The following is a 17,466-nucleotide window of genomic DNA, read 5'->3' on the forward strand; positions in this document are numbered from 1 at the left end:
GGGTGCGGCCATGGCCGGAGCTTCTGCAAGGCGGTGGCGCGAGGACGACGATAGGAGGCAGATCCGGCGACGTCGGCGGGGACGACCGGGGCCGGCAGGCAGTGGGGAGGTCGGCATGGTGGAGGGAGAGGAAGGATACCAGGATGGGCGGCGCTGGTGAGGTGGCAGCGCCAGGGGCGGGGCACCGCCCAGATCGGGAGAGGGAAAGGGGTGAGGGGGATCGTGGGGGTGAGTTGGGAGGAGTGGGTGTCTAGGGTTAGTGGGGTGGGGGTTATACTTTCCTTTTATATTTTGTTTATTTTCTTTTACTGTTTTCTTTTATTTCTTTGGACTAATTTAGGTTTATTACCACAAAGTGAATTCCTAATTTAGTGTCTCGTGATCACCCACTACCACAAAGTTTTCCTTTTAAACAAATAGATTAGTATTTTGTAAAGTATCAAAAGCAATTATTTAATTGTTCCAACTACTGTTTTAACCATTTTAGAGTATTTAAGCATTTTATAAAAGTGTGGTTTCTCCACCATAATTACATATGCATTATTTGGCTCACTCCGAACATTTTAGTTTTAATATTTGAAATCTTTTATTGTTTGATTTTGAATTTGAATTCGAATCGGTTTCGAACTAACGTGAGATTAGCAACAGTAATCGAGGTGACGTGGCATCATTAGCAGAGGTTACTGTAGCTTGATTATCCGGGCGTCACAACAAGGTAGGGGGGCGCGCCCACCCCCCTAGGCGTGCCCTCCACCCTCGTGGGCCCCTCGTGTCTCCCCAGACGTATTTCTTCCACCTATATATCTCCATATACCCTAAAAATGATTGGGGAACACAATAGATCGGGAGTTCCGCCGCCAGAAGCCTCCGTAGCCATCGAAAGCCAATCTAGACCCGTTCCGGGACCCTTCCGGAGGGGGAATCCCTCTTCGGTGGCAATCTTCATCATCCAAGTGCTCTCCATGATGAGGAGGGAGTAGTTCTCCCTCGGGGCTGAGGGTACATATGTACCAGTAGCTATGTGTTTGATCTCTCTCTCTCTCTCTCTCTCTCTCTCTCTCTCTCTCTCTCGTGTTCTTGATTTGGCATGATCTTGATGTATCGCGAGCTTTGCTATTATAGTTGGATCTTATGTTTCTTTTTCCCTCTACTCTTTTGTAATGGATTGAGTTTTCCCCTTGAAGTAATCTTATCGGATTGAGTCTTTAATGATTTGAGAACACTTGATGTATGTCTTGCCGTACGTATCTGTGGTGACAATGGGATATCACGGATTCACTTGATGTATGTTTTGGTGATCAACTTGCGGGTTCCGCCCATGAACTTATGCATAGGGGTTGGCACACGTTTTCGTCTTGACTCTCCGGTAGAAACTTTGGGGCACTCTTTGAGGTTCTATGTGTTGGTTGAATAGATGAATCTGAGATTGTGTGATGCATATCGTATAATCATACCCACGGATACTTGAGGTGACATTGGAGTATCTAGGTGACATTAAGGTTTTGGTTGATTTGTGTCTTAAGGTGTTATTCTAGTACGAACTCTAGGGCTGTTTGTGACACTTATAGGAATAACCCAGCGGATTGATTGGAAAGAATAACTTTGAGGTGGTTTCGTACCCTACCATAATCTATTCGTTTGTTCTCTGCTATTAGTGACTTTGGAGTGACTCTTTGTTGCATGTCGAGGGATAATTATATGATCCAATTATGTTATTATTGTTGAGAGAACTTGCACTAGTGAAAGTATGAACCCTAGGCCTTGTTTCCTAGCATTGCAATACCGTTTACGCTCACTTTTATCATTAGTTACCTTGCTGTTTTTATATTTTCAGATTACAAAAACCTTTATCTACCATCCATATACCACTTGTATCACCATCTCTTTGCCGAACTAGTGCACCTATACAATTTACCATTGTATTGGGTGTTGGGGACACAAGAGACTTTTTGTTATTTGGTTGCAGGGTTGCTTGAGAGAGACCATCTTCATCCTATGCCTCCCACGGATTGATAAACCTTAGGTCATCTACTTGAGGGTTGCACTTGGAGGCCCCACAACGTCTACAAGAAGAAGGTTGCGTAGTAGACATTACCCCCGTATATAAAGGAGCAAGGGGGAGGCCGGCCGGCCCTTGGGGCGTGCCAAGGAGGGGAGGAGTCCTCCTCCTAGTAGGAGTAGGACTCCCCCTTTCCTAGTCCAACTAGGAGGAGGAAGAGGGAAGGAAGGAGAGGGAGGGAAAGAGGGGGCGCCGCCCCCCTCCTTGTCCAATTCGGACTCCTCAAGGGGGGGAGGCCAGCCCTATGGCCCCCTCCTCTCTCTCACACACAAGGCCCATATTGGCCCATTAGTTCCCCCAGGGGTTCCGATAACCCCCCCCCGGCACTCCGATAATTATCCGGTGACCCCCGTAACTCATCCGGTGTCCGAATATGGCCATCCAATATATCAATCTTTATGTCTCGACCATTTCAAGACTCCTCGTCATATCCGTGATCACATCCGGGACTCCGAACTATCTTTGGTCCATCAAAACACATAAACTCATAATACCGATCGTCATCGAACGTTAAGCGTGCGGACCCTACGGGTTCGAGAACTATGTAGACATGTCCGAGACTCATCTCTGGTCAATAACCAATAGCGGAATCTGGATGTTCATATTGGCTCCCACATATTCTACGAAGATCTTTATTGGTCAAACCGCATAACGATATACGTTGTTCCCTTTGTCATCGGTATGTTACTTGCCCGAGATTCGATGGTCGGTATCTCAATACCTAGTTTAATCTCATTACCGGCAAGTCTATTTACACATTCCGTAATGCATCATCCCGCAACTAACCCAGAGATACCTCTCCGACAATCGGAGTGACAAATCCTAATCTCGATCTATGCCAACTCAACAAGCACCATCGGAGACACCTGTAGAGCACCTTTATAATCACCCAGTTACGTTGTGACGTTTGGTAGCACACTAAGTGTTATTTCGGTATTCGAGAGTTGCATAATCTCGTAGTCATAGGAACATGTATAAGTCATGAAGAAAGCAATAGCAACATACTAAACGATCAAGTGCTAAGCTAACGGAATGGGTCAAGTCAATCGCATCATTCTCTAATGATGTGAACCCGTTAATCAAATGACAACTCATGTCTATGGCTAGGAAACTTAACCATCTTTGATTCAACGAGCTAGTCAAGTAGAGGCATACTAGTGACACTCTGTTTTTCTATGTATTCACACATGTACTAAGTTTCCGGTTAATACAATTCTAGCATGAATAATAAACATTTATCATGATATAAGGAAATATAAATAATAACTTTATTATTGCCTCTAGGGCATATTTCATTCAGTGGGGTCGAGTGGGCCAGCGTGGGCTGGGGACGACTTGGCGGACGCGTCCGGATGCCCCATATCCTCCTCAGATTTGGGTTGGATAGGGGTGTCGGTCAACCATGACGTTCGAGGCCTATTTGAGATGCCTGTCTGAGTTGTTTTTCTATGACCAGGCCTGATCAGGCCGTTCGCTGGAGGGGTGCCCGGCTGTAGATGCTCTTACTCCCTACTCTTTTCTTCAATTCTCCCATTCTTTTAGGTCATACTCTCGTTACTATTCATATTTGATCCTTGTTCGTCAACATACTCCTGGTAATAATTGTTTTCTGAGGAGCAGGAGCACATGCGACCACAATTCGCAGTCTACTTCCACATAGTCATGTTCAGATTTTGTCTTCTGTGCATTTTTTTTCAAAAAGGAGGGACTCCCCGGCCTTTGTATCAGAACGATGCATACGACCAACTTATTAAAAAGATAAATAGATTCAATAAGGTCTTAAAGTCTCAAAACAAAAATAAAGGAGAACTCACAAAGAGCCAAAAGGGCCAAAAACAAACTGGCCATGAAAAGCCACAACCGGCTGGCATAAGAAGGACATGACATGTTCTGCTTTTGTCTTCTCTGCAGTTGATTCAGAGATATGGCATTGTCGAACACCTCGGTCATGACATTCTCCGTCCACTTGCATCGCCTTCTTCAGTTCCACGCAATAAAACAATAAATGAGCGTTTCTAAAAAACAATAAATGAGCATAATTTTAGTCACCTGTGTCATTTTGGATGGCATGTTCGTTTCCCCTTTTCAGCCCTCGCTAGTTGCACAATGCGTCCTTTCAAATTTATAAATTGGGATATCTAGACTTCTACGTTATAAGGCCAACTTTAACCGTTTCTTAAAAAATAGAGGAGCAAATCGGTGGACTAACTTAGTGGAGGATTTTTACTCCATGACCTAGCTGAACTCCTAAATTTAATTAAGTAAAAGTAAATTTTTATAAGTTCAACATCTTCGACACACAATGTACATAAAACATAATCTAGTTTTTAAACTTAAACATGAACTTGAAGTTACAACTAAACATTAACTCAAACTAAAACTAAACATCGTCACCCTGTAGAGGGCAAGCCAATCCGCCCGTGAAATCCCACCGCCCATATGGTCCGGCCCTGTGCCATCGTCGCCGCAGTCGGGGAAGATCCGCCGCCACTCTTCAACGTCGATGTCCTTACCCTCTTCTGTGCCGCCGTCATCCTTGTTGTCCGATAGGATGATGACCTCCCTGTCGGCCCCGCACTTCGCCTCCTCGAAGATCTTGCACTCCGTCGCCACCAGCTCGGGGTACTTGCGGCAGAGTTCCGCCATGTACTCCTTGTCGACGGCCGCCTCCATGATGCGCTTCCTCGGGTCCCGGTCCTCCCTAGCCACCGCCGTAGTCACCACCACCCGCGGTAGCGAAGGCTGTGGCGGACCCTAGCCCCACCCAAAATTGAGGCGGGTGGCGGCGCCGTGTAACTGGACCTGCCACCACTCGTACTTCTTTTGTGGCGAGCTTGGTGGTGTGAAAAGAACCCACCCAATGCTTCTTGTGGGTCTCCCCGTCCAACACCGACATTTGGTCCCTCGCTCCAATGCCCAAGCTGAGTACTGCGTCGCTGCCAACTCCATCACCCATACCAGCTGGCTTTGGCAACCCCCATCAGAGCTGCAGTGCCCCCTACCTCGAATAAGTCGTGTCCCAACACGACAATGTAAGCACGGTCTACATGTCTACGAGCCTATGCAACATCGATGAACTATACACATCGAGATTGATTCGCACTTGGACATAACCGCGGGCACATACAGAATCCTTCTGTGACCAGGTACGGTATCCCTCACCTCGTCCATCAATCGCGTACTAAAATCAGAAAATAGCCTGCTAAAAAAACAGAAAATAGGAAGAAAAATAGCCCCGCAGGAAGCCATCGTGAGTGGTTGGTTCCTGGCTGCTAATAAAACAAGTTCTTTGTTTCATGTCATCATGCACATATGGGGGCTGCTAAGAACGTATCTTATGATCTCTGGATGGAAAGTGTGCAACATGCCAAAGTTAGCTCGATCAGGCAACGGATTACCAGTCCACCTATGACTGGGGCCTCATCCGTATCGATGAGTATTTTCGGATCTGCGATTAGGTACGTGGAGGCGGCCCACCACAAACACATGGAGTACGCTGTGTTCTTTCCCTAGAACTCGAGTAGGCTCAAGTTCTAATTGTATCTTTTGCTTGTAAATATTTTACTTATTAATTAATGAAATTACCGTAGAACAATTGCTCTACGGTCTCAGTTTCAAAAAAAACACACACATGGAAAATCATTTCCTGAAGCAGACTGCTTTGACAACGGCGTACTCTACAAAGAAACAGAAAACAAATCGCTAGCTCCGAGCAACCGTCAATGGTCTGATCCGTGAATACTAATTAAGAAATTGTTACATCATGTTTTGAGGGAGGCTGCTAACGAAGGTGTCAACTCCTCGGTTATATTAAAATGCGCAACATTTCAAATTGTCAATTGACTGAGCTGGAGCAATCAGGCAACAACTTCTGCACAGAACAGGTCAGTACAACAGGCAGCGCCCTCCACTCCATGCAAAGCCTCCTGTCTGGATGTTACGATCCTTGCCACTGGCGTCACGCACAGGGGATTCCGGTCATAATTTGGATACAATGGGAATACAAATCAAAAGAGAAATCAAGGAGGAGGGAAAAGTAGAGCCATGCAGCCATGCATTATGCGGCAGGAAGTCGGGGCTTCGCATACGCAGTACTCCGACTGGGCCGGCCCGCGCATGAGCTTGGAAGAATTGTAAAAAAATAGGTAACTAGAGAGAGTCAAAGCAAGATTCGATCTCGCGATCGCTGTTCCTAAAAGACAGGTACCCAGCCACTGTGACTTACTACTCTTACTGGTACAAAGACAACGCAAACGCTTTAACACTAGCCAAATCGCCTGATCGGGTTATTTTCTCTTTTTTAGTCATTTCTTGAAAATACTAAATAAACATTTTTTTAAATGACGAACGTTTTCACCAAGCACGCGCGAGTTTGACAAGTTGTGTATTTTTTGGAATTTTTAACCAAATTTGTAAAATGGGATTGATTTTTGAAGATGTGTACAAAATTTGATAAACAGGAACCTTTTTTTACAAAATGTGAAAAATATTTGAATTTGTGAACGAAATTTAAAGTATGAACATTTTTTGAATTTCTGAACAAATCTTGAAAAACAGGAACCGTTTTTTAATACCAATCAATTTATGACAATTACGAACAAGTTTGAAAAACAGTGAACAATTTCGACTTTGAGAACATATTTTTCAAAATAGGAACATTTTATGAATTTGTGAACAAATCTTGAACAACATGGACATTTTTTTACACTCCGAACAATTTTTGAATTTGGGAACAAATTTTCAAAACTGGAAAGTTTTGAATTTGTGTACAAATTTGGAGAACAAATTTCAAAGAACGAACATGTTTTGAATTTTGTGAACGAATTTTGAAATGGAGAACAATTTTGAAAAATCCCGAACAAATTTGGAAGCGTGAATTTGTTTTGAATAGGTGAACAAAAAATTGAAATCCAGTACATTTTCTGACTTTCGAAAGTTTTGCTCTTGTTTGTGTAATGAGATCAATTTTTGAATTTTGAGAACATCTTTTTGGAAACTAATCATTTTTTGAAAACAAGAATGTCCTGGAATTTGTGAACAATTTTTAAAGCACGAACATTGTTTTAATCTTGAGAACAAATTTAGAAACGGAGAATAAATTTCAAAGCACGAACATTGTTTTAATCTTGAGAACAAATTTAGAAACGGAGAATAAATTTCAAAGCACGAACAATTCTCTAAAGCACTAACATTTTTTGAATCTTGGGAACGAATTTTGAAACAGGGAGCAATTTTGAAAAAGCCCGAACAAATTTGGAAGCGTGAACAAAAAATTGAAATCTGGTATATTTTCTGAATTTCGAAAGTTTTGAACAATTTTGAATTTTGAGAACATATTTTCGAAAACTGAACATTTTTTGGAAACATAAACAAAACTTAAATATTTTGAAAAAAGATTGAAAGAGATAGAAGAAAAGGAAAAGAAATAAAAAACCAAAGAAAGAAAATTTGTTGAAAAGAGAAATTAACTTGAAAAGGAAAACTGAAAGAAAACAAGAAAGTAACAAAAATAAAAGAAAAAAGTACCAGAAAAAGGAAGAAGAAAAAACAGAAAGAGTAAAAAAGAAAATGAAAATGCCAGTTCAGGAACCTTCTAGATGGTTCCTAAAACCAGTAAGAACTACTTCTTCCGTCCCATAATGTATGACATTTTTTGACATTACACTAGAGTCAAAAGACGTCTTACATTATAGGACGGAGGGAGTAGCTGGGAACGCTCTAGAAGATTCTCAAAACCGGAACCTATAGACGCTAAAGGGCCAGCGCAAAATCGCTCGCTAGTCATATCCCTGTGCGATCGGTCGACAGTTTGAGGCAATGTGCGTCCAATAGGGAATTCCCATCATTGATGCCTCTTCTCAGCAAAATCACTAATTAAGGAGTACTCGTTGCAAAGAGCACTCCACTTCCCCATGTCGCGACAAGTGGCACACATGCAGCGCGCCACTTGTCGCAACCTGGGAGTTTTCCCTTTTTTCGTAGATTTGTTTATTCAAAACGTTTTATCTCTTAAACCGTGCGTCCAAATCTCGAACCGTTTTCACCGTTGGATTTCTCGCGTTGAGATCTTCAAAACTAGATCCCATGTTGATAGGTTTTGACGAACTTTTTTTTTCATGACAAAAACCGGATGAAAAAACCGGACCAGGAGCATGGTTTTTTTCCCTTTCCGAAAGAGGCACGGCCGTGACTCTCGCGAAAGCACAACCGTGCCTCTCGCGACAGCAAAACCGTGACTCTCCGAAAGAAAAAAAGACAGAAAACGCGTATTTTTTTCCCTTTCCGAGAGGCACGGCCGTGACTTTCGCGAAAGCACAATCGTGCCTCTCGCGGAGGCAAAACCGTGACTCTCCCGAAAGAAAAAAAAACAGAAAACACGTTTGTTTTTCCCTTTCCAAGAGGCACGGCCGTGACTCTCGTGAAAGCACAACCGTGCCTTTCGTGGAAGCAAAACCGTGACTCTCGCGAAAAAAAACAGAAAACATGTTTTTTTTCGTTTCCGAAAGGCACGGTCGTGACTCCCGCTAAAGCACAACCGTGCCTCTCGCGGAAGAAAAACCGTGACTTTCGCGAAAGGGGAAAAAAAAGAAAACGCGTTTTTTCGCGTAATTTTTTTTTTCGAAATTGTTTTTGTTCGAAAAGCTAAGAAAGACCGGGGGAAAACCAAAACGTCGAAAACCCCCTGAAAAAAAACCGTTCAAAAAGCTGAAAACACGTGCGGAAAAATAAAAAAAAAACAAAATCCGAAAGGAGCGTTCAGAGCGTGACACGTGGCAAATGGCTGAGCACGCCAAGTGGCGCTGATCGTTACGAGGCTCCCGAAGGAGCGCTCGTTAACTAGTTGCTCCCTCTTCTCAGGCAACACACAGGTTCAATACATGGGCCAAGCCAGACATAAAAATAGGCTTGCAGGCCCAAACAGTCGACCCGCTACTACTCCTGTTACCAGCCCAGGACCCAGGTCGTGACACTCTATCGCCAAGATTTGCTACCCTGAGCGCCGCACAACCATTAAGACATTCGCATTGTGTGCCTGAGCTTCCAAACAGTCCATGTGTGTTGGTACTGCTAAGAAGAGGAGTTAGCTTAGGGATGTAAATGATGCAATAAACGCTGTCCACAAATCACGTGTAGTTAGTTTTTGCTAGCTCGATAGATCATAAGTGGGCTTAAATAGGACCCAGTTTACATCCCTAACGTAGCTTAAGCCTGTATGTACTCTTTTTCTTTTATGAAGAACAATGACTCTGCTTACCGTTTTGAATTCAACTGTATGGTGAGTGAGTTCAAAATGGGAGCAACTAGCCTGAGCACAAAACATCTGATTCCAGGGATACAATCATTAAACAGTTTGCCTGCTATATGAAAGAAACCTTATCCCTAGTGCGACCAAAACAACCAAGCCCCCAACAAAGCAAGTTCATATGAAAACCCCACGAGGTGCTGTGCTACCAAAGCAACAAAATCAAATCCTGCTCCAGCCGGCTGCAACAGACCCATGGTACATACATAACCAATCCACAGGGTATCATTAGTAGTACAAGCGTGCACCAGATTATAGAGTTTCAGACAGGAAATACAACACATAATCACAATATTACACCAAACCAACAAGCGCAAAGTCATCATAAACGCAAAGCCTTAAAGACTGAGTGTAGCTCCTTGCAGCCTCGCCTTGAGACCTTGGTCTAGGGGATTATTGTAGTAGTGGGACGCTCAAGGATACCAGCATGCATGAGCAAAGCCCAGACGTGAGTCACAAACTCGCCTCCTTCCGCAAGAAGTTCTATGTGACCAGCTACATTGTTAGATGGGGCAATATACACCATCATCTCGGCCCAGAAATCTGCCAGTAGGTCCCACCGGTTCGCATGATTGTCCATGCTCTCCAGCGCTTTCCCCAGCACAGCACCATAGGTGAACAATTTTCTTCCACCACCTACGACATACTCTAGTTCACTAAGCTTTTCATACTTTTCCCTTGGAGATACGAGATCATGCAGCATTTCTTTGGCTTCTTTTACTATCTCATCGAGAGCACACTTTGTTTCTGGCGCACTGCCTGGAAGCAACGTTGGTGCAAAGGCGACCAAGTAGGTACAATACTTGGACAAGATAGTGGCGACAACTTGATTCGGGTGCACATCGTGTGGGCGTTTGATTGTATCCGAGATCTCACAGAAGCTAGTCGCGACATGCCATGCCAGTATGCTGTCGGTCAGTGTATATTCATCGTTGATCTGGCATGCACCGCATAGTTCATCACTCATGCCGTGTCTCATCAGTGCGGAGGTTCCATGTGAAAGATGGCCGTTTGTTGAGTTTTTGATAGTCCGTGCCACTGCCCTCTTCACTTGCATTGGCAACTCCACAGGCTTGCCTGCTTCCTCAGTTGGAAGGAGATGTTTCAACCGATGCCGGTAGCTGGAACTAAAGGAATCAAGAACCGAGTATTGGCCAATAGTGTTGCGCCAATAGCGAAGCCACTTGTGAGGTCGTCCAAAACATAAAAGAAGCTTCTCAATACGGGTGTTCCCTTGCCATGATGGATGTGCTACGTACTTACAAACAAAGGATATTTTTGCCAAGTCAGAGACACAGTAAGACCATATCTGCAGGAACTGAGATACCGACAGTGCAGCCAATGCTATTAGGGTAACCAGGACATCTTGTGTGCTGGTTTGTACAAAACGACTGTCCAAAATAGAACCGTGCCGGTTCAAAACACTAAGAGACCGTGCACCAGCCGCTATACTGACCAATGTGAGGGTGAGTGAAAGAGCATAATACCTTAGCTCGTTGCTGTACATTATGGAGGCATATTTGGTGAAGAAGAAATCGTAGAGGAAAGCCAACTCTGCTTCAATCACTTGAAATGCTCTTTCATAGTCCTGTTCTGTTTGCAACAGCCCATCAAGAACAAGATCACGAGTCTTGTCAAGCCCAGATTCAGGACAAGTGTAGCCAAAGTATCGCCGAACCACGAGATGGAACAGTGCGAATGAGAGACACAGATCCTTGAGACGACGGATAGGAGCTCTATAGTAAGATGACAAGATACCGATGTTGTCACACCAAATGTTATCCAATGTGATTGCATTTTCTCCAACTTTTGCTCCCCCAGCATGGATTAGAATCGGGTACTTGTATCCCTGCATGGTACGAGGGTCGTAGGATGCGCTGAGTTTGTGCTCACCCTTCATGTAGAGGGCCAGCCACTTGATGCCATTGTTCGATGATGGTTTGCTTGCTAACCATGCAGCAGACCACTGCTCAGCCGTTTTAATTCCCAATAGATATCCCACGACGAACAAGCAACCAATGAAAGGAACAAGGCGACTGGAACTATGCTTCATACCGAATGTATAAATAAAACCACCTAATACCGTGCCGGTGCACATCGAGAACAAGATACAATCACAGTAGAGCTTCATGAGTTGCTTGTTTTGATCGAGCTTCTGGACAGACATTGAGCTGGTGCCTCCGAAAAGCATGGCCAGAAACATTGCCCAAACCGGGTACAACTCGTTTTTAATTTTCCCGGCCTGCATCAGTCCCACAGTGTAGGAGAGAAGTGGGAAGGACAATATAAACACTCCGCCCACTCCATATCTTATAATGATGCTCCGAGATTGACGCCTCCTGGGCGAGAGAATGGCAAGGGCGGTCATAAACACAGCCGCGACGATGACAAAACCTTCCACACGGTCTATACTCTTCCTTGGTTCCACATATTTGTTGACCCAACGCTCTGTGTAGTTTTTGCATACTTGTGCTTCCATGGTTATATTCATTTCCTTCTGCATATGTTATTCAGGTAGAGAGTGTGAATTTGATATACCGGTTAGACAAAGGGAAATGCATACGAGCACTGGTGTGCAGGGGGGAGGAAGCCAACTTCTATGTTGAAGATGCATATTTAGTGTATATATAGGCTGTAAAGATTTTGGAACTACATCAAATGCTAATTCTTAGGGGACATGCACAACTGGCAAGGGCTCCACTGGCATGCATGTCACTAACAATTATTCCATTCGTTCATTATTATAAGATGTTTTAACTTTTTTTGAATCAGATGTATATAGACGCATTTTAATATGTTTGTTCATTCATTTCAGTTTATATGTAGTTTATATTGAAATACCAAAACATCTTATAACAATGAATGAATGCAGTAACCGTTTCTGAACCACATTAAACGTTGGTGCATACAAATCAACTGATAAGCACCCCGTCAACATGCATGCATGTCAATAATAGCCAATTGTGGCGACGAGATCGTGTGATCCATGGTACAATGAACTAGGACGATCCCCCACAAAAAAAACTAGGACGATGGAAAATCTAGGAATTTTGATCTGGGTTTTATTTATTCTCTAACAAGAGTGTTATTTTGTTTGGAATTAGCACAATGAACTTCCCTTGAATTGGCAGTTATCTAACATATTTATTAATTTCAAAATCACCCACTATGCCTAGCCTAAATATGTTACTGTAATATGACGTACCAAAAAAAAAATGAATTCACAATGAAGATAATAAAATAGACTAAAAATATATGCATATTACCTATCTAAGTTACTTTCAACTATGACTAGGCTTAAAATGGATGTGGGACTCGCACATTAGCTTCCTCTTTGACCAATCTTCACTTCATGTCCGTGACAAAAAAAAGTCCGCTCTTTGACCCCATCGGGAGCACCAAGTGCCACCACGGCACCAGGACGTCATCGCAGCTCCTCAATCCGGCCAGCATGGCAGCCGCCAGCCGCCGTATCCGGCGAGCACACGCCCAGCCGCTCGCGCGCGAGCTCGTGGGTGCAGCTAGTGCTAGTCGCGGCCGCCGCAGCCGCCGCAGCCGCCACAGCCACCGCCATAAATACTGCAGGTGCTACTCGCACATATTGCATCGGCGGTGGCCAACCTCATACTAGATTCTTGTGCTCTGAATTCCGGTGACCTAGAACTCAAACTAGCGCACGATCTCCACTGGCGCAACCTTGAACTCGAACCAGCGAGTATTTCGGCGAGCGTTAACTTCGCCTACAGCATCACAAAGTCCTGCCCCATGCACGACTGTGGGCCAAAGGTTAAGGCCAGCATCGCGCTTGGGTGCTTCGTTGCTTTACCCATGCTGTTTTTCGGCAGGACGGTGTGGATGGTGCGGCTTTGGCAAGTAAGTGTTGAGATCTACTCTTTTCGTCCCATAATATAAGAACAGGTTTTAAGCACACTACCTATTTTATTATATTATAAAACGGACAAAGTAGTTACTAGTTAGTTGCCACTCTAGAAGTCTAGAAAAGTCATTGGCGGATGATGAACATAAGCACACTACCTATTTTATTTTAGATTGCTGTAGTTCTAAGCCGCCTTACGTTTTGTGTTTCTTAGCATTAACTTATTCTGAACCACCTTAGTTTTTGTGTTTTCTAGCATTAAGTTGGACATATAAGAAAGTCTTAGTCTCTACTTATATTAGATGATACCTCGCACGTTGTTGCAGAAATGTTTTGCAATATATTCAGCGAGAATTAGTTGTATGAAACATGTATATGCATAGTAATAATATGAGAACTAAAACAAAAAGAAATGGTTTGTGGTGTTTGGATATTAATTGTATAATGTAAATATATATTCAGTGAGAATTGGTGGTATGAAACATGAATATGTATGAAATAATATGAGAATTAAAACTAAAAAAATGATTTGCGGTGTTTGGTTATTAATTGTATTAATATAAATAACATGATAGTATCTAAATTCTCATGCATGTTTGCATGTTGAGGTGCCTTTTTATTATGTATGGTTGCATGTTGTGGCGGGTCTTTCTCCATGCTTGTTGAACGATGAGATGGCATACTTACATGTTGAGCGAAATAGCTTAATGGGGGTTAGCTATTTAGATATAGAAGATACCAATTGCATAATGTGACGTGATGGAACTGACTAGTAGACAAGCATAACTTCAAAACGGAGCACCAAACGAATGAGCAACAGTATATATATTACCGTAGCGGCCGGGCTTCGTCTCCGTCCTGCAGGCTGCAGCTAGCGCGCATGCGCGTCCAATCCTGTCTTTTGGGCTAGCAAGGAATTAATTAAGAGCAGTTTTAACAGTGGGAGGGAAGCACGCAGGCTTGCTGGCAAGGACCAAGGAGGCTATATTGGCAGGTGCGGCGAGGGGGTCGTCCATCTCCAAGTCGTCGCCCTTGTCGTCCAGTACAGCGCGTCGCTGCGACGCGCACCACACCTATGACGGGCGAGTGGCCACAGAGGCATCCTGCCCTGCTTCCTCCCTCCGTGCCTATCTCTTATCACTCACTCGCTTCCTGCTCACACGTAGCTATTCCCTGTCTCCTCTATCTGTCACTGTGTATCCATGCATGTCCCTTCGCCCCAAACCCTCGCCTATGACGACGGGCAGTCCTGATCTTGGGTGTTGCACGCCACGTGCGAGTGCGACCTGCCCGCCTACCAGATCCAGGTGGTGGCCATAATATCGGCGCTGCCGGCAAGCAGTGGCACTCAATGCAGCTGCAGCTGCTATCAGTTTCTTTTTTTTAGAACGAAGGCTTCAGGAAAGCTTGGCTTTGAATTAACAAAGTCATCAATCGATCAAGGATTACACAAGGCCATCGATATAAATAGTTAACAACTGTGAACAGCCGCTGACAAGAACAGAAAAGAAAAAACAGCAGATACAAAGTGTTGCCGAAGCAGCTTACAAGCACGAAAGACTACAAGCCCTATAAAGATAAAAGCAAACTAAGCACTAGCTAGGAGTCGATGGAGTCCTTCATGTGAAGTAGATCAAGATGAGCAAACGGAAAGGTTCTTCCTATGGAGCCAAAGTCCAGCGATGGTCGCACCTGAAGGAAATATGTCCTAGAATAAAGTTGTTATTTTATATTCCCTTATTCATAATAAATGTTTATTATTCATTCTAGAATTGTATTAACCGGAAACCTAAATACATGTATGAATATATAGACAAATATTGTGTCCCTAGTGAGCCTCTATTTGACTCGCTCGTTGATAAAAAAAATGGTTAAGGTTTTCTAACAATGGGATGAGTTGTCATTTGATAATGGGATCACATCATTAGGAGAATGATGTGATGGACAAGACCCATCCGTTAGCTTAGAATATTGATCATTCAGTTTTATTGCTATTGCTTTCTTCATATCAAATACATATTCCTTTGACTATGAGAGTATGCAACTCCCGGATACCGGAGGAATGCATTGTGTGCTATCAAACGTCACAATGTAACTGTGTGATTATAAAGATGCTCTATAGGTATCTCCGAAGGTGTTTGTTGAGTTGGCATATATCAAGATTAGGATTTGTCACTCCGAATATCGGAGAGGTATCTCTGGGGCCTCTCGATAATGCACATCATAAGAAGTCTTGCAAGCAAAGTGACTAATGAGTTAGTTACAGGATGATGTATTATGGAACGAGTACAGAGACTTGCCAGTAACGAGACTGAACTAGGTATGAAGATACCGACAATCGAATCTCGGGCGAGTAACATACCGATGGACAAAGGGAATTACGTATGATGTCATAACGGTTCGGCCGATAAAGATATTCGTAGAATGTGTAGGAGCCAATATGAGCATCCAGGTTTCGCTTTTGGTTATTGACCGTAGAAGAGGTGTCTCGGTCATGTCTACATAGTTCTCGAACCCGTAGGGTCCGCACGCTTAACGTTCGATGACGATATTGTATTATATGAGTTATGTGTTTGGAGTCCCGGATGAGATCACGGACATGATGAGGAGTCTCAAAATAGTCGAGAGGTAAATATTGATATATAGGACGATAGTATTCGGACACTGGAAGTGTTTCGGAGTGTATCGGGTATTTATCAAAGTACCGGAGGGGTTACCGGAACCCCCGGGAGAAATATATGGGCCATATGGGCCATGAGAGGGGAGCACACCACCCAGAAGGGGTGGCGCCCCCCCCCCTATAGCAGGAGGCCGAATTGGGAGAAAGAAAAAGGGGGTTCGCCCCCCCTTCCTTTCTCTCTTCCCCCTTTCCTTTCTTCTCCGGTGAAATAAGACAGGGGGCGCCACTTGGGAAAACCCCAAGTAGGATTCAGATCCTACTTGGGGCGCGCCCTGGCTGCCTCCCCTCTCTCTCCCACCTATATGTGTGTGTGTGTGTGGGGGGGGGGGGGGCTAGCACACCCAAGACAATTGCCTAGCCGTGGTGCGGCGCCCCTCCACCGTTTACTCCCATGGTCATATCTTCATAGTGCTTAGGCGAAGACCTGCGCGGATCACTTCACCATCACCGTCACCATGCCGTCATGCTGAAGGAACTCATCTACTATCTCGACAACTTGCTGGATCAAGAAGGCGAGGGACGTCACCGAGATGAACGTGTGCAGAACTCGGAGGTGCCGTACGTTCTACGAGGGCACGTAGACACACTCTCCCCCTCGTCGCTATGCATCTCCTTGGATAGATCATTGCGTGTGCATAGAATTTTTTTTGTTTTCCATGCAACGATTCCCAACAGCACCCTCAACTACACCAAAAGGTGGCACCTTGTTCGATCCGCTCCTCTCCAAATCCAGAAGGGACCCTTGCCCTCGCCTTGGCTCAAAAGGCGCCGGACCGCTCGAAGATGGCAAAGCTCACCCTAGAGCAAGGATTGGACACAATTCCGGGCACCGTGGGAGATTCTCAATCCGACACAGCGCTGCACGAGGATTGCCAGGCGAATTGCCACACCGCAGATCACTGCTACAACCACCAAGAGGAAAAACCGAACAAGGGCACTAACACCGAACAAATGAACAGCGGGAAAGATGAAGCAACCTTACTGGAAGCAGATCGAGCCCATATAGATAGGCTTCGTGCCCGAGCCACTGCATCAAGATGCTGCTAGCAAAAGAGGGGAACCCTATCCCCTTCCTGCCCAAGAATGGTGCCATCCAGTGAGCAAGCAAAACAAGGATCCGGCTAGCAAGCCAAAGCAGAACATCACTGCTTGCGGAACATCCGGCAAGCTACTATCAATCTTGCCCGATTAGTTGGTCTAATTGTGAGGTAAGACAAATATATGGGACCCTTTTCAGCGACAATTTTCAGAAAAGATCAAGTTAAGACAGTGAAAAATCCCAAAAAATAGTTCTCAAGGGAGGGATCGAACAACGGGCCATCTATTGCTCACGCACAAGCCTAGCCAACGGGATAGATAAGTTTTCTTGATATACTATGGTAATGCAGATCCGAACATTTTGTCAAATTCCGAAAGCAAACATTATTTTGATAAAGTATTTCTTCTTAAAAAGCAATCACTTTTCAAATTTGAGAAGAAAAATAAAAAACTCAAACATTTTTTGAATATGTGATCAAATTTTTGATAAACTGAACTTTTTTTTGAAA

The 17,466-nt window shown here is 44.1% G+C and overlaps 1 protein-coding gene across 1 annotated transcript; it reads right to left on the reverse strand.

Moving 5' to 3' along the window:
* Positions 1-9,632: 9,632 nt before the first annotated feature.
* On the reverse strand, positions 9,633-14,177 carry LOC119273030. The gene is made up of 2 exons (XM_037554348.1): positions 14,072-14,177; positions 9,633-11,859 (listed from the first exon to the last, which is right to left on the reverse strand). Exon 2 carries the CDS (start codon positions 11,851-11,853, stop codon positions 9,748-9,750), a length of 2,106 nt encoding a protein of 701 aa, XP_037410245.1. The 5' UTR covers positions 11,854-11,859; positions 14,072-14,177; the 3' UTR covers positions 9,633-9,747.
* Positions 14,178-17,466: the final 3,289 nt, after the last annotated feature.

The sequence above is a fragment of the Triticum dicoccoides genome, chromosome 3A (genome assembly GCF_002162155.2).
Source record: "Triticum dicoccoides isolate Atlit2015 ecotype Zavitan chromosome 3A, WEW_v2.0, whole genome shotgun sequence".
Classification (NCBI taxonomy): Eukaryota; Viridiplantae; Streptophyta; class Magnoliopsida; order Poales; family Poaceae; genus Triticum; species Triticum dicoccoides.